Source organism: Aegilops tauschii, chromosome 5 (assembly GCF_002575655.3).
Source record: "Aegilops tauschii subsp. strangulata cultivar AL8/78 chromosome 5, Aet v6.0, whole genome shotgun sequence".
Lineage (NCBI taxonomy): Eukaryota > Viridiplantae > Streptophyta > Magnoliopsida > Poales > Poaceae > Aegilops > Aegilops tauschii.
The window spans coordinates 2226197-2249165 of NC_053039.3; the positions used below are offsets into that span (position 1 = coordinate 2226197).

At 47.8% G+C, this 22969-nt stretch overlaps 3 protein-coding genes and 1 long non-coding RNA gene across 18 annotated transcripts; 1 reads left to right on the forward strand and 3 right to left on the reverse strand.

The window, feature by feature from the left end:
* Positions 1-827: 827 nt before the first annotated feature.
* LOC109757522 (uncharacterized) lies at positions 828-7195 on the reverse strand. Of its 14 annotated transcripts, none has more exons than XR_012183877.1 (8): positions 6777-7195; positions 6055-6253; positions 4756-5900; positions 4486-4585; positions 3416-3537; positions 2500-2588; positions 1913-2420; positions 828-1823 (listed from the first exon to the last, which is right to left on the reverse strand). It is a non-coding gene; the product is annotated as an uncharacterized lncRNA (long non-coding RNA). The 14 variants fall into 14 exon arrangements; XR_012183881.1 differs by lacking the exon at positions 6777-7195 and adding an exon at positions 2891-2943 and having other exon boundaries at positions 1913-1988; positions 6055-6544; XR_012183880.1 differs by lacking the exon at positions 6777-7195 and having other exon boundaries at positions 828-1523; positions 1601-1823; positions 6055-6543.
* Positions 7196-7814: 619 nt separating this feature from the next.
* LOC109757519 (cation/H(+) antiporter 28) lies at positions 7815-11092 on the forward strand. Its single transcript, XM_045228228.2, has one exon. The coding sequence runs from the start codon at positions 8593-8595 to the stop codon at positions 10924-10926; it is 2334 nt and encodes a 777-aa protein (XP_045084163.1). The 5' UTR covers positions 7815-8592; the 3' UTR covers positions 10927-11092.
* Positions 11093-13348: 2256 nt separating this feature from the next.
* LOC109757530 (uncharacterized) lies at positions 13349-14281 on the reverse strand. The gene has a single exon (XM_020316350.1). The coding sequence runs from the start codon at positions 14279-14281 to the stop codon at positions 13349-13351; it is 933 nt and encodes a 310-aa protein (XP_020171939.1).
* A 3704-nt stretch (positions 14282-17985) lies between these two features.
* On the reverse strand, positions 17986-21812 carry LOC109757511 (uncharacterized). 2 transcript variants are annotated; one of them, XR_012183884.1, is made up of 5 exons: positions 21361-21812; positions 21146-21269; positions 20062-20983; positions 18892-19070; positions 17986-18387 (listed from the first exon to the last, which is right to left on the reverse strand). XR_012183884.1 is itself a non-coding variant. In XM_020316332.4 (5 exons), the coding sequence occupies exons 1-4, from the start codon at positions 21378-21380 to the stop codon at positions 19001-19003; spliced, it is 411 nt and encodes a 136-aa protein (XP_020171921.1). In that variant the 5' UTR covers positions 21381-21812; the 3' UTR covers positions 17986-18387; positions 18892-19000. The 2 variants fall into 2 exon arrangements, 1 of the variants encoding a protein (XP_020171921.1); XM_020316332.4 differs by having other exon boundaries at positions 20787-20983.
* Between the last annotated feature and the right edge of the window lie 1157 nt (positions 21813-22969).

Below are 22969 nucleotides of genomic sequence, written 5' to 3' on the forward strand. Positions count from 1 at the left end.
ACCTTCCCATCTTAGTGCTAGTACCTCCTGGTTCTATAATGGACCCACCCTTCATCCCAGGCTCTACAACGACAGCTCCACACTCATGTGTTCTCATGGAAAAGAAAGCTATGCATAAAAATGTTCGTCCAGGGCATGAAAAATGTCAATGGTTCTCTCCTCTTCCCTCCTCGCGCGCACATGCCTGATTCAATCAGATATTAGTGAATAAACCAAATAGATAATTAAACGACATGTCTGAAGCACACACACACAACACACAACACACACTATATATACATGGTAATACTATTCATCACCCAAGGTGGAGTATAAGTTATTCTTCACCCGAGGTAATATTACAATCGGTTCATAAATAAATTTCATTTTGTTTACGGAGGGAGTACATTAGTAGTCTTTTTAGAGATACATGAGTATTTATTCCTAGTAATAGCAATTAGCAATTTAGCATAGTACAACCATAATCTTGGAGCCATCTATCATTTCAATAATAGGTAGTTGCTATAAATGCAATTATGATGACTGTGTTAAGAATTTGCACAGAGCAACCCTTTTACAAACTGAACAAAATAACAAGTCAATCCCATCCACACTGCAACTGATTCATGCATTAAGGAATGGCACACAAAGTAAATAGGAATGCAAACTAACAACAAGGGACGACAACATGGATGCTATCTTATTCCTTTCCAGGTGGATAGCAACCATATCTGCCGGGATGCATGAAATAGTCCTATTCTTTGCAACTTTTTAAAAAGCTAAATTTAATCCAAAAATAATTATGAAGAGAGGCTAGTAAGTAAACCTAAGTCATGACTAAACTATTGAAGGGAGAAAATGATTGTTTTTTTCAAAGATGAATAACACAGTATAATAAGCAGTGGCATTGTGCAAGCATCGACAGCAATACAAATAGGAGTAGCCTCTCAATCCTTTGCTATCTCTCTAAAGCTCTCTACTACTCTCTTTTATTCCTCTCCCAAGACCACACACGGCAGCAACAGCACGCTCAATCTCTCTTCTTCCTCCCAAAATCAGCAGCCAATCTCTCTTCTTCCTCTCAAATCGAACATCAATAGCCCAGGCACCGCCGACCACCACACCTATCACCTTCCGCAACCGCCTGGTCGTAACTGCTGCTGCTAGCGGGCGTGTGTAGGAGGAAATCAGGCTGCCCCAGCCATAAGTTGAATTGCCCGTTTATTACTGAACCAGAAAATTACATATTTTATATTTGATCAGCAACCTGCTTGGATCATCAAGAAAATAGCTTAGCTTGCCCAGAAGACATGTAAATTGCTAGACGTGTTCAAATTATTATCTACATGAATCTAGACGTGTTGTTGAGGAATATATGAAAATGGTACATAGTAAAAGTCATAATTCTGTCCCAATTATCAACTTTTTGTACTTCACATACAAATTTAATTGATAAGAAATAAACTAATCAAGGCAGCCAATTTTTTTACCGAAAAGTCTGTCGGTTAATGTTCTCTTCATCCACCGTGACCTACTCTGTTTTCCTGCAAAATCCACAACAACAAAACTAATCTTTGTTTCTATGATGCATGACATTGAATAGATAGCACAAATGGTCAACCGAATAGTCATCTCACGATCCAAGTGGCCAAGCCCTTCTTCCATCTCCTCCCGCCCGGTTAATCACATGCAAGATCTTTATATATAGTTAGAAGCAGATGCATTGCTAGAACTCTTTAATCAATATAACTTTACTATGTATTTCTTTTCTCTTTATCCCTTCTTCCCTCTCCTCCCGCCCGGTTAATCTTCTCTAATTATTTGTTTTCAGTTTTCTTGTCAAGCTTCTAGAAAAAAAAAATCAAAATGCTCACATGAAAGAGAAAACCGATTATTTTAGAGTGGCAAAGAAAATTGAAAGATGAGACGATACCTTGATAATAATATGTGCAGATCCACTTGTGCGACTGCTTGGGTCATTGTTCAAATACATTCCCCAAATGGGCTTGCTGTTCATGGATCACAATTCAACACTTGCATTACACTTGAAATGGATTTAATCAGTCAAGAATTGTTTAATCACAAAGCATGGCCGACAGTTCGAGTAGTCTAAGGTGATGATATACGAAATTAATAATAATATAGAGCAATTATAATGCCTTGGGTATAACTTCCAAACTATCCCGCAGATCTAGGATTATCCTTAATGGCACTTATACACAATAGTAAGTGATTTTACTATAGAAATTATAAAAAAAAGTGATTTGACTACAGTGATTTATTAAAAATATGCTATTATGAGGATCAGATGTGCTCAAACAAGTGTTTTCATCATTCCAATTCCCATTGAACTGATCCTTGATTCTTTTTTAAGGTAATGTTGAGTAGGAGAGTCTCCTGTATATTTCATCAAGTAGCTGATCCTTGAATCTGGTGCATACCTATAAGAAAGAACACATATTTATGTATATTCCATCAAGTATATGTCAGAAATATCAACAAGCGAAGTTGAATGTAAACCTGTGCAGTTTGACCTCAAGTCCCACCATCCTAGAAACAGATGGATCATCATCCTTGTGAGTGTGTATGGAGTGCTTTTCATCCTTGCTCTAGAAACAAATTTGTATATATGATTTTATTCCAGCATACCGCCCTTGATATGTTTTGCTTATGTAGAAATGCTTTAAAAAATACTCATACAGATTTCGTTCTTTATGTGCTGAAGTAAAAGTAGCTACTATCCATATAAACACAAGTGATTCTGTTCATCTAAAACACATCAGGAAATGTAAACAAAAGACATATTGGTGAAATTTAGATCTTAGACTGAATATCTGAAACAAACAACAGGAGCAAGTCTCAGTCCAAAAATACTGCCTACGGCTAACATGTTACAGAACATAAAACACACCTAATCAAGTGGCCACCTAGTCACAGTAGCTCATGTGTTTTTTAAGCTCATTCCTGGAGAAACAAGACATCCACTTTAATAGTAAACTCACACTATTTATTTTTTCGAAACATGAGCGCTGCTCATATGAAGTAGGATGCATGTACGACATTAATTCAATGTTCAGTTAGTCGAAGGAGAGAGAATGTCAGTGTAAATACACATAGAATCCTATCGGTTCTCAATGTTCCGGAGAAAATGATGTTGGCAGGTTGCTTTCAACATCATTATACCGATGATGTTCTATATAAGACCTCAACCATCGAGCGAGATTAGAAAACGTTGATATTTGGATTTTTATTTATAAAAATTCTTTGAGACCCCCCACATTCCAATTACCATGAATCATTCAAGTAACCTCTGACCGATAAAATTCGAAATGTTGAGATTAAAAATAAAAACAGTAGAGCAAGGCATTAGATTGCAAAACTTAATAACGAAACATCATACAAATTACGACACCTACAGGATGGAGTAGGAGCTCACCTGGAGCTTAGGTGTTTTGCCCGCCATCTACACTCTGAATAAAATGGATGGCGATGAGCAAGGGGAGGGTCGAGAGGGCAAGCGGAGGAGCACGCGCAAGGGATCAGACCTGCTGCAAATTCCTGCACAAAAGGCGGCCCTCTACTTAGTTTCTGTAGATTCAGGCTCTAAAGAAAGTCAATACACAAACCAACTGAGACCATCAGTTTCAAGCTTACTCGAAATAAGAAAATGGTACGTGAATAATATCTCTTATAATATATCTATATTAGTCAAATCCACCGATTGATAAAAAATGGAATATGTTTCAGTTAACGATATCGATAGAAAAATTTCTGTGTGTGCTCAGTAGGCAAAGGATACGCAACATACATGTCCTCTGAAGCTAATGTGAAATCATCTTGAGTAATAGGCAACCACACCATAACAGGATTAATAATTTTTGAAGCAAGCTAGCAAAATCTGTGAATAAGTATTACTGTTCAGACGAAGACAAAGGAGAGAAGTAATTATTATTCAAATTTTAGTGTCATTTTGAGAAAATGACCAGACAATAGCATGATTTTAAAAAGTATTTGTGTGCATTTTAGTGTGCATGAACTATTGGTTTTCCATTGGAATTTTTTTATGCTTTAGAGCCGCCCCACCTTATTTATTTTTCGTTCTCCACCATCCAGTGAATATTATCGAAGTCATCCCAGTTGTCTCTTCCACAACTCAAAAGAATTACAAAGATTTTCATACAAAGTTTTCAACCTTATCAAATTCTGAACCAGCAACAGATTGCTTACCTACTATTTTTTATATTATGAAAAGACGAAGATAGTCTTGCCCACACACATTTGGGATTTTATCGGTGGATGCAATCAATGTACAAGTCTTCTATTTCTTGGATCAGGCCCAGTCTACATTAATATGAATAAATGCAGCTCTAATCTTTTTTCTTCTAAATAATATGATCAAAGAGTGTGGTTATAGTTTACTTATTTTAGGGATAGTGGTTATAGTATACAGAGACGCAGCAAAAAGGAGCTGCCGACAGCCCAACAAACAGAGAGGGAGATACTCACCCAACATGGGTATGAGCTCCAGATCAGCCACAATTAGGGAGGCACATTATTAGTATAAGCTTCAGATAAGCACATGCAACTCTCACTTCATATAACAATACTACAGAATAAACAAGCAAAAACGAGGTCAATTACTTCATGAACTGAAAGCTCTAAAGGTAATATGTAATTTTCCCTAAATTCTCAAGCAGGCATTTTCGCCTAAAGCCAAACTGATGAAGATTTACTTAAGTAAATTAGAGAAATGTGAAAGTATCTTACAAGAATTACCTATGGTTGACACCTGCAACTGCTCATCGGATGCCAGCAGCAGGTAAAAACATTTAACTTCTTTTGGCTTCTTTGCTTGCTTTGGTGTATCATTGTATATCAAAGTCCCTAGGACTAAATTTCCTGGATGAAATTTGTACGCGGACATAAGCAAAAATCACAAGTAAGTGCAAAGAGAGAGAACGGAGAGGACAGAACAATTAGCAGCACAAAATTTGTTGCTCCGAGTGTGTCAGAAGCCAAAAACTGATGAAATGGCTTCCTAGAGTAGGGTGAAAACTTACGGAGTATGTTGCCGCTCTATTATAAAGATGATGGCATTAGCTACATGAAACTTTTAACTCCAGCATTAGAACAGGATAAACAACTCTAAACTCTATAAGTTCATACGCTGTATAATTAGTCAATAAAATGATCAAATCCACATAGTATTGTCCATCCATACATGTTCCCAAGTTTTACACATGATTAAATGTAAACAAAAGAGCCACAGGTCTAAAACTCTATGTACAACCATCATTAATATTTTAGTTATATAAATGGCATAAAAAAATCAAAGTGCACTTGTATTTACACATGATTTCTCTTGCTCCTTGGAGCGCCTCTCATTCATATCCATTTTTGTCAAGAGACACCCAGAGTAAAACACAGATCATAAACAAATCCAGCAAGATAGGTATGATCAGTTCTCTAGAAAACAAGAGGATATAATATAGTGGAAGAAAATACTATATGCCACTGTTTCAGTTTCCAGAAAAAGACCGAACTTTGAATTTGGCCTTCCGATTGCAGCTATGAGACGAATGGCTACATCAAAATTCAGAACGCCTAAAAATTTATAGAGGGATTGCGGCAAGAATTTAATGTGCGACAACTCCCAAGAAATTAAATGGAACAAAATCATTAGCATTATAGTTCATTTTGGTAAATTTTGCACCTTGGAATAAACTCCAGATCGAACAACTCCATTATTCTCCTGCATACCTGAATAATGCGAAGAATTTTTGGCCCTGTTTGGTTTCCCTTTTTCAGCCAGATTCCGCTATATGGCAGCCAAATCGTAACCAAAGAGCGAACGGTTCCGAATGTGATGTGAAGGATCAACACCTCCAAACCAGGCTAGCTACCGCTAGAGATCATGACACCTAAAAGAATAAAACAATTCTAACAGCATCCAAATCAAGCTAGCTATTAATCTCACAAAAGATGCATTCTCGAAATTAGTCTTTCGTAAGGAATCGTATATTATCCAACTTCGTTACATAGGACTTGTGCTGACGAAGCATATACCAATCTCACCTCCATTGTGAATCTGTAAACGTGCAAATGACAGTTGATGCCATCATTCCTACAGATGACATCTGTGATGTAGTGCACTGGCAGAGCCCTCTGTACTCTCCTATCCTGGTCATGCTCCTTGTTGTTTCTACCACCATATCCTCAGAAGTAGATAAAATCTTATTTCCGTATGTGCTTACGTACAACAAATGCTCCTAAGCTAAACAATTCAAAGAATAAGAATTTTGAGAATTCTCCGTAGGGCATATCCAAGCATTGTGCACAACAAAAGATAGTGAACTGAACACCATGTTTGGATAGGAAGCAGAACTAAATGCATGAAAAATCACAGAAATACTAAGAGAGGCATAGCAACCACATGCATAAGAATTAACCAGAACGGCTCATTGCTAAGAACCTGCGTATCTATACACACACAAAGAATCAGAAAGAGCCCTCTAGCTTACTATATAGGGCATAAATTGCATATCCCAACCTCAAATGGGTTAATTGTCTCTCAGAGCTACTAAACAGTTAGAAGATTCTTTGCATCAGTTATGAAGATCCATGATTAACCCTTTCTCTTTGGATAGAGGTTGTTTCACTAATGCTCTTGATCGGTTCTTTTTTCAAAGTTAGGAACAAGGTAGTACCATGACAAAAACTAAAAGGAAACACACCATCATTACCACGAAAAATATGACGTACCACCAGAAATTGATCATTGGATTATCGAAACATACCATTCCCCCTTGATGGGTGTTCAGAGGCGTGCACATAAGAGAATACCACCAACATGACCAACCTCGCCGATTCCAACACCAAACAGCTTACTCAACCCGTACTTTGTCTTCGGAAAGATGACAACTTCTTGGACACAATACAAACATATAAGGATGTTTACAAAAAGTGGTCATAATCAACTCTAATTCAGAACTTGTACATTGAATATATAAGTGTTGACAATCTCTTGTAATTCAGAGCTAGATACAGTAGTATTCTATTCTGAAATTGCACATGAAGTTGCACACAGCCTGCACATTGCACATACAAATAGCACACAGATTTCAGCATCCATTGCACTACAAATATCACACACCGTGGCCTGCTGCACTACTATTTGCTGCACAAATTTCACTAATCAAACATTAGCCTATTGCATTACTACTTGCTGAAGCCACCGAGGATACTGTGTTGGCTTAAACCCTGTCTCCCTCGCCCTTCTCTGAATTGGTTGCGTTTTGTGCGCCTTGGCTTAGTCGTAGTAGGCCCAGCACGAAGCTCGGATCATGGGGATGGACGTGGTCAGTAGTGGAGCACGTTGCTCAGGCACGATCGTGTACTCTTGATGAATAAAAAGGGTAAAACAGAAAAGCTGCAGATGTAGAGCGCAGCACAAAAAAACTTCAGTGTCTCTGCGTGTTCTTCCTCTCTGAATTCTCTCTCTCTCTCACGATCGAGCTAGAGTTTAGGGAGACATACTGAAGGCACAATCAACAAGAACATCACAAAATCATAAAAGAGAGCTTCGCCTCCTGAATTTTTAATTAAAAAGAATTAGGGATTACAGATTGATCAATTATAAAATGTCACAAACTGAATATGTCACAAAGGGGATTGCGAATTAGACTACATATCCAGTCCATCGACCAACCAATGACAAGGACAAGCATTGCATACTCACAAGGACAAGCATTGATTAGGGGGGGTGTTATGAATTAATTAAGTTAATTAATATGTTAATCCCTGCTATGTAGGTTGTCTCTTTGACAACTGCCTCTTTTTGTAAACCGCCTTTGTACTGGGTATATATACCCCTAATCTTCAATCAATGAGAAAACTGTTCATTCCATCGTCTCTCTCGTTTCTCTCTAAACATCTCTAAGCACCCACTGCAGAATAACATTTTCCCTAAGTTAGAGGATGTCGTGGCAAAAAATCAGGGTGCTATATTTATCTGACCTGAATGCAGCATGATATCTAGCAGCTCGAGAGTTTCAGAAAAGGGAAGAGAAAGCAGTTCGCATGCAATAATTCCCCCCGCAAAATGCTCTCTTCCACACACGCGAGCACTGCAATCTCCCATGTTCCCCTGTTCATGGTCAAATCAATCAAACCAGAGTCAATTAATCTTCTTCCTGCTGTTCTTCGTCGATGGAATCCAAAATAAAATAAAGTGGTTTTGTTAGCTGGCACGCAGCGCGCCGTGTGGGTGTGGGTGTAATCCAAGAGGAATCGTTGGAAGAAGAGGATCGATCCTGGATTGGATTGGATTGGATTGGATTCAAGAAGAGCAGCGGGAGGCCGCGCGCCATGGATTGCTCGATGACGAGCAGCGTGCTGTCGGCCAACTACAACACGGTGCTGTTCGAGTTCGGCGTCATCCTCGTCACCAGCAAGATCTTGTACGCCCTCCTCCGCAACGCCTACCAGCCCCGCGTCTTCTCCGACCTCCTCGTACGCCTCCTCCACGATCGCCATTAATTAATTCCGTTTCTTAATTTCTCTCTCTGTCTCTCTCTGTTGGCGATCGCCATTGACGTTCCTTCCCTGTCGTCAATGGCGATCGATATATGGCAGCTGGGCATCATCCTCGCGCAGTTCCGCGTCCTCTCCATCACCAACGCCATCAGCCTGGTGTTCGGCAAGATCGGCGGCTTCATCTTCGCGCCCTACCTCTTCGCGCTCGGCGTCGAGATGGACCCCTTCTCGCTCCTCGACAGCCCCGCCGCCGACGCCGTCGTCGCCTACGCCGGCATCGCCTCCACCTGCGTCCTCGTCACGCTCTGCCACGGCGCCATCACCTCCACCGCTCGTACCCACACGGGCATCGTCCACGAGCGCTCCCTCCGCGCCTTCCTCGGCCTCGCCGCCGCGCTCGCCAACACCGCCTCCCCCGTCCTCACCCGCCTCGCCACCGACCTCAAGATCGCCAAGACCAACGTCGGCCGCCTCGCCGTCGGCGCCGGCATCACCTCCGACATGCTCACCACCCTGCTCATCGCGCTCGGCACCATGGTCTGGCGCGACAGCGACGCCGACGCCGACGCCGCGCCCTTCGCGCAGCCCGCGCTCACGGCGTCCGTCCTGGCGGTCGTCGTCATGTCCGCCTTCATGTCCCGGGCCATGGCCGAGTGGGTGGACGGCCGCAACCCCGAGGGCCGGCGCATGCGCGGCTTCGACCTTTCCCTCGTCGCGCTCGTGGCCGCCACGCTCTGCTGGTTCATCTCCGTGCTCCGCCTCGACATCAACATGGCCGCCTTCCTCGTCGGCCTCGCCTTCCCCAGCGACGGCCGGGTGTCGCGGCTGCTCGTCAGCAAGATCAACTTCGTGCTCTCCTCCTTCGTGCTGCCGCTCTACGTCGCCCACGTCTGCCTCTCGCTCCGGCAGACCACCGACGACATCGAGGTCGCGGGCCTCAAGCCCGACGAGGGCCTCCGCGCCTACGTCATGCAGCTGCCCTTCCCCTGGTGGAAGGTCTTCTTGGCCACCTCCATGGGCACGCTGGGCAAGCTCGTCGGCTGCACCGGCGTCGGCCTGCTCCGGGGCCTCGGCTGGCTCGAGGCGCTCGCGCTCGGCATGCTGCTCAACGTCAAGGGCTACTTCCACATCTACTGCGCGCTCGCCGCCTTCGAGGCCGGCATCATCACCGACAAGTCCTTCATGGCCATCATCTTCGTGGTGGCGCTCAACGTCGCCGTCACGCCCATGGTGGGGATCGGGATCGCGTCCTGGGCGCGCCGGAGCGTGCAGTGGCGCCTCATGGGCCTCCAGCACCACGACCCGTCCACCGAGCTGCGCCTCGTCGCCGGCCTCCGCGGCCCGCAGGAAGTGCCCGCCCTCGCCTTCCTCATGGAGTCGCTCCGGTGGGGCGCCGGCAACGGCGAGATCGCGTGCTACGCCGTGGACATGGTGCAGCTGACGGACCAGACGGCGTCTTCGATCGTGAAAAGCGGTGGGTTGGACGGCGTGACAGTGGTGGACGAGGAGGTGTCGGAGATGCGGAAGCTGATCGGCGAGGCGCTAGACGCGTACCAGGCGGAGTGCGGCGGCGAGGGCGGCAAGGTGAAGGTGCGCCGGCTGCTGGCGCTGTCGTCGTTCCCGGACATGCACAGTGACCTGTGCATCTGCGCCGAGGACGCCATGGCAGCGCTCATCCTGGTGCCGTTCCACAAGGCACAGTGCCTGGACGGCACCATGGACGGCGGCCACTTCGGGTTCCGGCTGGTGAACCAGAAGGTGCTACAGCTAGCGCCATGCTCGGTGGGGATCATCGTGGACCGCGGCCTCGGCAAGCAGCAGCGTCCAGATAGCACGGCGCAGGCTTCCGTGGCGGTGCTCTTCATCGGCGGCGCGGACGACCGGGAGGCGCTGACGCTGGCGTCCTTCATGTGCAAGCAGCAGGCCTCGGTGCGGCTGACGGCGCTACGGGTGGTGCAGAACGCGACGGCGCAGGCGCGGGCCAAGGCGCGGACGAGCCTCTTCGAGTCCAAGAGCAAGCGGCACATGCCTCTAGCGGGGACTACGACGGGGCAGGAGGAGCTGCAGGCGCAGGCGGACGACAAGTTCTTCGCCGAGTTCTACCGGAAGCACGTCGCCGGCAACAAGTCCGTCGGCTACCTCGAGAAGCACGTGGCGGACGGGGCGGAGCTGGTGGCGGTGCTGCGGGGGATGCAGGGGGACTACCGGCTTTTCGTGGTGGGGAAGGGAAGGGACCGCAACTCGGTGCTCACCGAGGGGTTGGAGGAGTGGGCAGAGTGCCTGGAGCTCGGGCCCGTCGGCGACATCCTAGCCTCGTCGGACTTCTCCACCACCGCCTCCGTGCTCATCGTGCAGCAGTACGACGCCAAGAAGCACTACAAGGTGATCGATGAGGAGTTCATGCCCTTGTAATGCAAGCCATTCCCTTGTTTCAATTCGTTATTCCTCCGTAGCCATTTAGTATGTAACAAAAATTTTATGAAGCAGTTGATCTGGACATACTGTTGTATAGTAAGTGTACGTTTTACTGTGGATAGCCTTTTATTCTTCAAAACGACCAAAATAATTTTTTTTCCCTTGTTAATTATGTCCGAAGCCTACTATCTCTTTTGAGGGACCAAAGTCATCGTCAATCTCCTGTTGGTTAATTATGTTACGTCATGACTATTAATGAGAGCCAGGGTCAGGCGCTATCAAAGGTTTGCATTTATTTGCCAGAACCTGTCTTCTCGCACGGTCAGTTATATGTTGCTATGTCAAGAGTGACTTCTCGCGCTAGTCTTAAGTTTCGAAGGTTCGTCAAGCTACAGCACCTGGCGCAGTTAGCTGGGAACCTGACAAGCGCCGGGATATGGACAGGGTACGGATTCATCTCCACACCACGCAACGACTACGTCCTGGTAAGACAACACACAATTGCATCCCTTCTCTACTTCTCCTAGCTACAGTAGCTGGTAGGCTTGCTGAAGATCGTCTCTTTGTTTTTTTTTCGAAACGGAGGCAAAAGATTTGCCTCATCCATTAATTAAGAAGAAGTTTAGAGTTGCTTTTACAACAGAAAAGCAAGATAAGATACATAGATTCTACTCTCGCGGCATGATGTTTCCCAAGTGCTTCGCGCCGGCGGCGATCCAAAGCCTAGCCTCATTCTTGATGTTACCAAAAATGATGGATGGCAGCGTCGATTTTTGTTGGAACACCCTAGCATTTCGCTCGCACCAAATATTCCAACAAGACAACATGGTGAGGGTTGCCATTGCCTTCCGATTTGCCACGTTCTTCTCGGACATGTTGATCCACCAATCCTTGATGGAGCGCTCGTCATTCCAGCGATAAGTGTCCATGCCGTCTAGCCCAAGCCAATCCTTGATCATGCCCCAAAGCCTCCTAGTGAAACGACACTTGAAGAAGAGATGATCCACCGTTTCATTAGTCTGCTTGCAAAGAGGACATAAACCGCAATTTGGCCAAGCTCGCTTCTGGAGCCTATCCGCCGTCCAAAGTCGGTTTTGAGTTGCAAGCCATGCAAAAAATTTGACTTTTGGGGGCGCCCAGACCTTCCAGATCGTCTGGCCCATGGGTGATCGCGTGGCGCCAAGGAATTGAGCCTTATATGCCGAGGTCGCGGAGTAGTGACCGCTTGTCGTATGCTTCCATATGATGTCATCTTCGATTCCGTCCAGAAGGTGAATAGACCGAGAGCGAGCCCAGAGAGTCACAATTTGTGTAATGTGCTCCATTCTCCAGTCCATGGGCAGCCTAATTTTTTCAAGCCAAGCATCGCCATGCATGGCCTCACGCACCTTCCACTTTTTTCTCGAGGAGATATCAAAAATGAGTGGTGCCAAGTCCAAGGGCGCCACCCCATTGATCCAAGGTGAATCCCAGAAAGGTGCACGGGCCCCATTGCCAATGATGATGTGCGAAGATGCGTAGAAGAGAGCTCGGTCCATCTTGTCGCAAGGGTTGTCAAGGCCAACCCACATCTTAGATGGATCCTTCCATTCGAACCATAGCCATCTAAGTCTTAGCGCCCGCGCAAACTTGGTGAGGTCGATGACACCAAGACCCCCAAGGTCGGTTGCGCGGCAAACGTTGCGCCAACTCACTTTACACTTGGCCCCGGTGGCCTTGTCCGTGCCCGCCCAAAGGAAAGCCCTCTGGATCTTGTTATAGTTATGAAGTGTGCTGGCAGGAGGGTTGAGGGAGATGATGTGGTAGGTCAGCTGCGAAGTGAGGACTGACTTGACAAGAGCACATCGCCCCATGGTCGTGATGTTTTGCCCATCCCACGGCACAAGCCGTGCCGCCGCCTTATCTTCAAGGAACTGGAAATCCCCTTTTCGAAGCTGCCAAACCGAGAGTGGTAGACCCGAGTATTTGATGGGGAAGGCAACCTTGGTGGTCGGCAGGCTAGCAAGAATCGCATCTAGATCAATAGCCTCACAACGAATTGGGACAACCGAGCTCTTCTGAAAGTTGGTGCATAGGCCCGACACGTTGCCAAAGCAGGTGAGCACCTTTGAGAGGTTCTCAATATCTTCCTTGATAGGGGCCATGAAAACCGCCGCATCATCGGCGTAGAGGGAAGTGCGGAATATTTCCCTCCGTCCTCGAATCTTATGGAAGAGACCATGGGTGGTTGCAAGGTTGAGGATTTTCTGCAGCGGGTCAATCGCGATGACGAATAGCAACGGTGAGATAGGTCCCCCTGTCGAAGGCCACATGCATGCAAGACCGGAGGACCGGCCACTCCGTTGAGCAATGTCCTTGATGAGGACGTATGGAGCAGGGCGGTGATCCAGTTGCGAAACTTGGGTGGGAACCCTCTTCTCTACAGAAGGTCAATGATGTACTCCCATCGGACCGAGTCAAATGCCTTCCGGATGTCGAGCTTGAAGAGGAGTGAAGGCGTTTTACTTTTGTGCAGCATGCGAGCAAGACCCCTCACATACATGAAGTTGTCGTGAATACTTCTCCTTTTGATGAAAGCACTTTGCGCATTGGAGATGAGCGAGTGCATGTGAGGGGCAAGGCGGTTGGCAAGCACCTTAGCTATGATCTTAGGAACGGCGTGGATGAGGCTTATAGGTCTATAGTCAGAGATCCCTTCTGCTCCCTCCTTCTTGGGGAGAAGCACCACGTTCGCCGAGTTAAGCCACTTGAGGTTGGTCGTGTGGAGGGTGTTGAAACAGTGGATGACATTCATCAAGTCCACTTTGATGATGGGCCAACAAGAAGATGCCAGTGAAGGTGCTTCTCCCCAATTGAAGTCCATGGACCTTCTAGTCCCTTTTCCCAGAACATTGGAAAAGTGCTCATAGATCAAGTTCTCTTTTTGTTGATGGTCCGTAACCCAACCATTGTTGTGTTGTATCCTGTGAATGTGATTCTTCCTACGCCTCGCGTTTACCCTCCGGTGGAAGAATTTGGTGTTTGCGTCACCCTCTCTCAGATTGGAAATTCTCGCACATTGCTTCTTTCTTGCTCTCTCTAATACCGCCAAGCTCACGACCCTCCGTTTGAGCTTGGCCCGCAGATCTTGCTCAGGGATGGAGAGCGCACGCCCCTCTTGAGCGGTGTCCAGCCGAAGGATCACGAGCAGAGCGGCATGGAGGTGCACTTTAGACTTGGAGAATAATTTCCTACTCCATTCGGTGAGTCTTAGCCCTGTCTTCTTGAGCTTGTGAAAAAGCCTCTGATAAGGCTCTAAATGATGGCAATCTTCATTCCAAGCGTTAAGCACCACCTCATTAAATCCCGGCATGGACGTCCAAAAATTCTCAAATTTGAAGGTTCGAGGCCTACGGGGCCCACTATCATCCGCAAGAAGAAGGGGACAGTGATCGGACAGCGACGAGGAGAGGGCATGCAACACGTGAGTGCTGAAGGAAGTGTCCCAGTCAACGTTGCAAAAAAAATGCATCTAACTTGCACAGAGTCGGGTTATCTCTTTCATTGCTCCAAGTGAACTTGCGGTTCTGAAGATGTATTTCGTTGAGCTCACAAGCATGAAGGGCGTTGCGAAAACGGTTGATGCGTGAGCGATTGATATTCCTCTTATTTTTGTCCCTAGCGCGATAGATTTGATTGAAATCGCCCAACGCGAGCCATTTGGTCCCGGGCGCTGGCTTTTGGGCGAGCAGTTCCGCAAAGAATGCGTCTTTGCAAGAAGGTTCAGTTGGGCCATACACCGTAGTGATCTTGAACATATTCCCAGTTGCACGTATGAGAACCATGGCCGAGAGACAGTAGACGGTGCTGACCACGTCGGAAATCTGGACAGCATTGTCGTCCCATAACATCAGTATGCCACCCCTAGTGCCAGTAGCTGGCCGATGAGCAAAGCTGCGCAGCCTATTACCACCCAGGTAAGAGGCAATGAATTGGTCCATATGATCAAGTTTGGTCTCCTGTAGGCAGGCAACATGACAGGTTGTTGCTGCAATGGTTTCATAAACGGTGGAACGCCGATTGACACAGTTTAGGCCCCTTACATTCCAGCAAAGAAAGTTGATGTTTTCTCCTAACATATGGAAACTAGCACAGACCCTAACACAGCCACAGCCCGGCTAAAAGCATCGCCCACAAGACAATTTGGGCTTCTCTGCCACGCATTCCACACAGGAAGCATAGACAAACACCAAAATAGCATCAGGTGGTCTCTACACTCGACCCACCTCACTGTCATGGCATCCAAGCATGCATCCATGAACAACCCCTTACAGTACGTAGACTGAACCACATAATATTGTTCTATCATAAGGAACTATGGAACCCAATGGCAGACAACAGAGACCTAGGCAGACGGCGCCGTTGCCGTGGCCTCATGGTCAATCGCAGCCTCACCCCCGTGGTTGATTAGGGCCTCCTCCACCTCTCCAGCAACAACATCATCAACTTTGAACAAGCCTCGCAAGGCTGCCATGACCGCCTCTAGGAGTTGCTCCTTGAACTGGTCTTCGAATGCCTTCAGCGTCTTGTCTGTGATATCTTCCCCGTCTTGTACAATGCCAATCGAGCGGCAGAGCAGCCCCTGCGCTTCCTTGGCCATGGCAGTGGCAAAGCCAGCGCCGCGAGCCATGATCCGCGCACTGTTGCGCCTCAGCGAGAACCCACCATTGGTGGTGATGTGCATGCCAGCCAGGGTCTTGCGCCTGCGCGTTGGGGCCTTGACTGGGGAGGAAGCCGGCGAGGGAAGCAGAGGCTGCTGCCTTGGCTGAAACAGAGCCTCCAATCCCGTTGGAATTGAGCTCTCCACCATAGCAGCCCCGGGCATCAGGGGGGGCGTACGCTTGGGCGTCGTGCTGGATAGAAGGGGCGGTGTTGGCGAAGCTTCGAACCCAGGAGGACGCGAGCCAGCTGGGGATGGAGTGGCCATGCGTGCCGGAGAACAGAGCAGGGCCACCTGCGGGCTCACAACAGCGATTCTGGAAGCGAGAGCAGCGCCCTCGAGTTCGCCACGCTTGGAGCGGGGCGAGGGCGGTAACACCATGGTTGGCGAGCTCGGCGCGGCCGATTTGACCCGACGGTGACCCATCCTCCCTCGAGCCCCTCGTCGGACTGCGGAGCAGGCGCGCGCGTTGAATGCGCCTCGCCCTCCACCCTCTTGAAGCAGGCCAACCACCCGCCCGCGGGCAGGCCAGAGTTAATGCCGTCCCCGCACGGCACGCCATCGCCCGCATTGAATGGGACCGCGCCGCCAGAAGCGGAAGCCGCGGCGCGCAGGAGCTCGGGCGGCGTCTCGGGGACGAAATCCACGTCGTCAGCAGGCCTGACCGGCCGCCCCGGCGGCGGAGGGGGTGGGGTCTGCAGCTCCCGATCTAGATCTGGGGACGGAGCAACGACGGTGGCAGCAGCAGGGAAGCCCCACTGCAGGGCAGCGGCAGGGGCGGCGGGGAAGCGCAGAGCTTGGGTGGCCGACGGAGCCGGAGCGGCGGCCGCCAGTATGGGCTGGGGCGGGCGGCGCTGGCGGGGCTCGCAGTCGCGAGAGCACGCCATTACCACTTACCTGGAACGTATCGTGGGGATCGTCTCTTTGTTGTGCCTATCGCAGGCACCCAACATTACAGGGATCATGACAACCGTGCTGAAGCTCACATTGAGGGCTGTCCTCTACCTCCAGAACAGGAATAGGGGAAGGCCTGCTGTTCCTGCCTCCGTCGCCCCCGTCGTCATCGCCGCCGCCGCATGAGTGCCGCTTCTGTGTCTGTCCTCTGCAAAACTGCACGTCTCCTAATCTTTCCCTTGAGCGAGAAGCATCTGCTCGTTGATTTAGACTACCAAATCGATGATTTATCTCTATGGTGGATCTCAAGTATGTTTATCAGTTGATGTATTCAGTTGCAAGTTAAAACCTGGAGATTTTAAACTGCAGTCGTCTGCTGCTTGGACCAGCTTGGGTGCCTTCCCACCTGATGATTTTTAGTCTCTCCGGACTTGGAGTTGTAACTTGAGAAATTCTTTACATAATTTCCTTTAAGCAGCAGCAGTCTGCTATCTTCATTATGAGTTAAATCATGTATGTATACATCTGTAATATGTTTAGCAAAACTATGTAATTCAGAAACACATATATGGATGAGTACATGATACAATTTGATTGAATTTACACATTAACAAGATCATCTGATGACATCTGCCTCTCTGTCCCTCACAGCAATCGGGTACGTCTGGAATATGAAGTGGTATTTTACTAAGGAGGAGTACATCAACCTGTTCAAAAAAATTCTAAATCATCCTGTCTATAATCACCTCTGCATGTTTATCACCCTTATCCATCCTGTCGCAAAGGTCAAGAAAGATATATCATCATCTCTTTGCTGTGCCTATCGCATGCAGGCACCCAACATTACAGGGATAGTGACCACCCTGCTGCAGCTCACACTGAGGGCAGTCCTCTACCTCCAGAACAGGAACAGGGGGAGGCCTGCTGCTCCTGCCTCCTCAGCCGCCCCCGTCGTCATCCCCTCCGCCGCCGCCGCCGCCGCCGCCGCCGCATGAGTGCCGCCTCTTATTCTGAAAGTTGCGCCAGAGAATGCATGCTTTTACTTATCTTGCCCTTCAGGGACAACCATTTGGTCATTGATTTAGACTTCACAAATCGATGATTTATGTTTTGTGGTGGACCTCACAAGTATGTTATGAGCTAGATGATGTATTCAGTTGCATGTATTATGCTTATGGGCGGGATCTTTGAGATATTTCTACTCTTGATGACATTATTGACTGGATGACATTTCTAGTCTTGATAACATCAGTTAATTTGCTCGTCTTGTGCCAGTTCCAGTCCCAGTGTATATGCCCACTGTGCTAGCTTGCATTGAGATCATTGGCTGCTATATGTTGCTATCTCTTTGGCTTGGCGTGAATGAAGCTAGAGATATGCTTATTTGTCTCTTAGCAATTCATGATCCACAATATATGTTATTCAGCTCCGCTTGAAAATAAGGCTCATTTCTTCACTCCTGCTTGACTCAACAACTTGCATTTCGTTTCATTTCATTTCATTTCACAGAGTGATGCATGGTCATTCCATGAATCATATTTCTTAAATTCCTCCACTTCACTTAAGAAATGCAGAAATTTACGGTGGCATGCATGTTTCTAGTATCGCCCTTGCTCATCTCATTGCCCAGCCCAACATAAACAAGAGCTGAGAAATGCATCTACATCGATTTCCAACACTTGAGGTTCATGACAAATAAAACCAAGCCGTTTTATCTACTAAGTACACAACACATATCTATCACCAGCCATATCCATCCATCAATTAGCACTTCGCAACACAAAGCACGTCCTTCAGCATGCACTTCCTTCTCTCTTCAGCGCCTTGCCACTTGTGCCACCAACAACATCAATCTTGCCAAGCATCTGAACCACAACAACAGTTTTAACGCATCAAAAATCATATGTAAAACAAGTGGAGTGCAATAAATAAATTACTTGTAAATCATCGATCGTATTACTATCTTCACGACACACAGCAGCCCAAATCATAATTGCATCAGGAGCTCAATGCAGAAGGTCAAACAAATCAAGGCGGGAGGTAAAGGAAACAGCAGTGCTTCAAAGATATAATGCTGAAAGCTGAAGATTATAAGTATGATTAAAGGCTCCATTATGGAAATTAGCATTATAATTGAGTGGAGAAATTTAAGAAATAAGCAAGGAAGATTGCAGCAAGTCATGAAAGCGACTGAAGCAGTCACAGTGAATGAACTATCAAAGACGTAATGATCCTACAATTATACAGCCATGTTAAACTCACAATTTAGTTGCCCCACACAACTGACAACTGAAGCTTGACACCATCACTTACAAATACAAACCACAAGAGTATCATTAGAAGGGGAGTTACAGACAAAGCGTTCTCACCAGGCGCGCAGGAGGAAGAGATCCCCTGGAGCATACTCTCCCGCTCGTTGAGGAACTGATCCGGCGTGAGAAGGCTGGTGAGTCCGCACTCCTCGACAAAGATGAGCGCTTACTCTGTGGCCTTATTGCCCATCATCTTCCCCTGCAGCTCCGTGTACAACCCCTCCGTGCCTGCAATTCTGTACCCGTCCACACGAAATAACACACAATCAGCCATGGAATTGGGCAAAGGACATCCCCTGATAAAACGTGAGAAACAATCAAGCTAGCTATCAAATCTGGCCATCCAGGAATCTATCGGCAACCTAAGATACAACAAACCAGCCATGTTGAAATGTGAACTGGCAGTCCGGTACATAAGAGCATCTCCAACAGGCGCCCAAAAAGAGCTCCGCGCACTAAAAGTTTGTTTTTTTGGGCGCCGGACAGCTCCAGCAGAAGCTGTAGCGCTAAAAGTTTTTGGGCGCGCGCTGAAAAACGCTATCACACGCAGCATATTTGGGGCGCCGGATTGCGCGCGCTTCACAATTTGCACCGTCTGCTTTTTGGGCGCGCGTTTTTGGGCGCCTGCTAAAGCAAAGTTGGTCCCGACGCATTAAAAGTCCTACAGTGGCGCGCTATAACGTTTATTGGGCGCGGAATTTTTGTGCGGCCGTTGGAGATGCTCTAAGCACATTTATTTTCAATCATATCTCTGCACCAATATAGGAACTCAAACCAAAATAAAACAACTGCTGTTTCACCAAACAAGGATCAGGATGTTCGACACCAACATATATATAGTGAACGAATCAACAATCAGGTGTGAGTATCAAACAAATTTGCAGTACTCTGCTGAATAATTAATAAAAATAGCCGTGTGCGTCATATTGATGCAAAGGCTGGGGGTTTAACCTCCTTTTTTGAAAAAAAAAATAGAAAGAAAAAAATCAAACAAATTTGCAATCTGATTCATTCATCTAAAAATGCCATAAGAGTTCTTCATTGAGGGAACTATATCATCTATGACAAGCTACCACCAGATTCTAAGCCAAGTCAATTTCACCATGCAACTAACTACCTAGCAATCCTCAACTTGTGATTTCTCTGAGTAGGCGTAATAAAAATGCAGCATACACACTAGTCACTGTTTGGGCGACAGGAAGGGGAAGGAAGGAGAGGAGGGTGTACCTCATCATCAGCTCATCCACGGGAGGCCGAGGCAGAGAAACAGTACACACATAAGCAATAGCTTCAGTTGAATGCACAAGCAAGAAAAATATATGTTCTTATTAGAGAACAACCAGACCACAATAGCAACCTAAACAGACCATAGACTCAGCCTACAGGATCTAACCAACCATTGGTTCAAACAACCAGGTAGTGGTTAGCTACTCAACGGAAAAGTCAATCATGCTAGCAAGTATCAAACAATGCCCTAGAACTACCATAAGTACTGGAAACAGGGCATACAATCCATGCTAAACAAAAGACCGGTGAACAGGAGTACGGGCCAGTTCGGTTTGCATGGCAACCAAATACAAAATTTCAACAACTCTTAGGAACAGGAGTGCAGGCCACTTCACCGAGTGGTACACAAGAAGAGAAAAAGGGGAGTCATGGTTTCAAAATGTGCATCTCCCCTGCGGTGGAAAAGATGGACATTCATGAACGAGTCCAGCCATCATGATGGACAGCACACAATCATGCATAAGATAACCTTAAGCTGCTCATACACGTACTGGTGGTTGCCCACACCAATAATAATCTCAGCAGGTAGAGTTGGCTCAGATAACTGAACAGATGCACAACCAAAACACCCGAATTTTATTTTTCAGCAGCCTTATTCATCAACCTACAACCAAGCAAACAAAACAAGCCCAATGAAGTAGCATAAAAAGAAGTAGATGGCATACTGGTGGCACGCATAAATTGCTGTCGGCTTGTTGCAGTTGATGATCTCGGCGGTGATGGAGCCGTGCAAGCTGTTGGAGAGCAGAGCTGTGAAAGAAGAAACAGGGGATTTGAGGACAGTGTAGGCTGCTTGTTTCAGTCTGTTGCACATGCATCCTGCTGGGTTAGCCTGCCAGGCATCATGTAGGGCAGACTTGTGCTGCACACAAACAAGGAGAGAGAGATTAGTCACTGAAAATTATGGGTGGAGCAAGGAATTCAGTCGAGAGGCCAGGCATCAGCCTCCCAATAATCCAGTCGAGAAAGAACAGTGGGTTCTAGAATGGAGAAGGGGGAGGGGGAGGGGGAGGACAGGACGTACATGGCCTGGACCGTGAGGTCCGGGAAGAGTAGGAGACGCCCGCCCAGGCGAAACCCACAGGGGAGGGGATGTGGCCGGCCGTCCGCGGCGTTGAATGCCAGATTGAGCTCCAGCGGCACCTCCCCTGCGGTCGCCCGAGATTGGGCAGCAAGGGGCAAACATCATCAGCTGTGGAGATGGATTCGGCAGAGGGAGAGGCGGAGCGCGCGCTGTACCTTCCGTGGTGAGCGCCCATGACGCGGCGGAGGAGGAGGATGCATCGTCGGCCGAGAAGAAGAAGATCACGCGGAGGATCCTCTCCTCCTCTCCCGGTGGAACACGCGGGGGCAGAGGCGCCCCTCTGGAGCAGGAGCAGCTTCGTCACGGCCGCCGTCGGCCGCGGGAGCAGGAGCAACTTCTTCGCGGGCCTCCCTTGCCTTGGTCGCCGCCGGCTGGAAGCCGCGCTTCCTTGACGAGGAGGCGGCCGTCAGCAGTGACGACGATCCGATGGGGTGGCGCTTTGCCGATCTGGGAACGCCGCCGTCGTGGGCTTCGATCCGGAGGCGCGAACGCCGAGGGGGAGAGGCTGGGAGCGGAGGCGGAGCAGGGGGGACGGGGGGCGGCGGCGCATCGGGGGAGAGGAGTGGCCGCGTCTCCACATTTTTTCATTTTCGATTTTACTCCCTCCGTTCCAAAATAGATGACTCAACTTTGTACTAAGTTTCGAACCCCGCATTGCTTTTCGCCGGAGCGATTTTGGCGCGGCCGGAAAATCTTATAATCATTTTCGACCCTTCACCATTTCGACCGTCTGATCTGCATCCGACGCATAGAAGACAACCCCACTTCACATTTGCAAAGAAAAAACCCATTCTCTTTGTCCATCTCAATCGAGCCAAACAATAGATCCAAACAATAGATCCTTCTGGTGAAAACAGGGGATCCGGCTTGCCTGCTACCTCCCCATGCTCCTATCCGTGCTTTCACTTCATCCTACGGCTGTCTTTTTCTCCTTTTTTCGTTCTAATCTAATCATCTCTTCCCCTGATTTTAAGGGGTGGGGCCGGGCCTTATTTTGTTCCAATCAAATCAAGCCACGTATACGGGAGTACGGATGGGCGCATGCGCGGGGAGTACGCAAGTCTCGTCCGAAAACAGGAACCAAAGTGGCGGCGGCCAAAAGCTTCTTCGTGCAATTACATTATACTTACATGACAAAGAGTTTTTTTTTAGAAAAGGAGGATGTACCCTCGGCCTCTGCATCTGGACGATGCATGCAGCCATATTTTTAATTATTCACAAAGACCATACAAGATGATACATCAATAAGTCTGAAGCCATCATCTTAGCAACGCTGTAGCTACTCCTATCCCCTTGATGAAGGTGTGCCGAACATCCGGGCCTAATACCAAACAGACATCGCACCAAAGCCTAACATCTAAAGCCGGGTGTCCCATCCAAGCCACTACCTGGATTGGGTCCCACCCCGGTCTGACACGCTCCCAGTGAGCACCGCACGCTGCAAGGGCCATCACCTCCATCTTCCCTCGGTCAATCCTCAGAGCAGAACTGATGCACCGACCTTGCCAGGCCTCTCTGCCATCAATGCCACCATGACGCCAGACAGTTTCCTCCTCCTGTGCCAGTCTATCTCCAGACGCGCCGATCGCCGAACCTCCACGGCGCCATGCCGTCGGGATCCGCCGTCGGCCTTGCGGTAGATGTAACACCGCTGACGGTGTCCTGGACTAGGGGGTACTCACCATGTCGTCTCCCGATCAGTTGGATTGGGCCGAGGACCCCCATGGCCGTTTATGTTGGGGAACGTAGCAATAATTCAAAAAA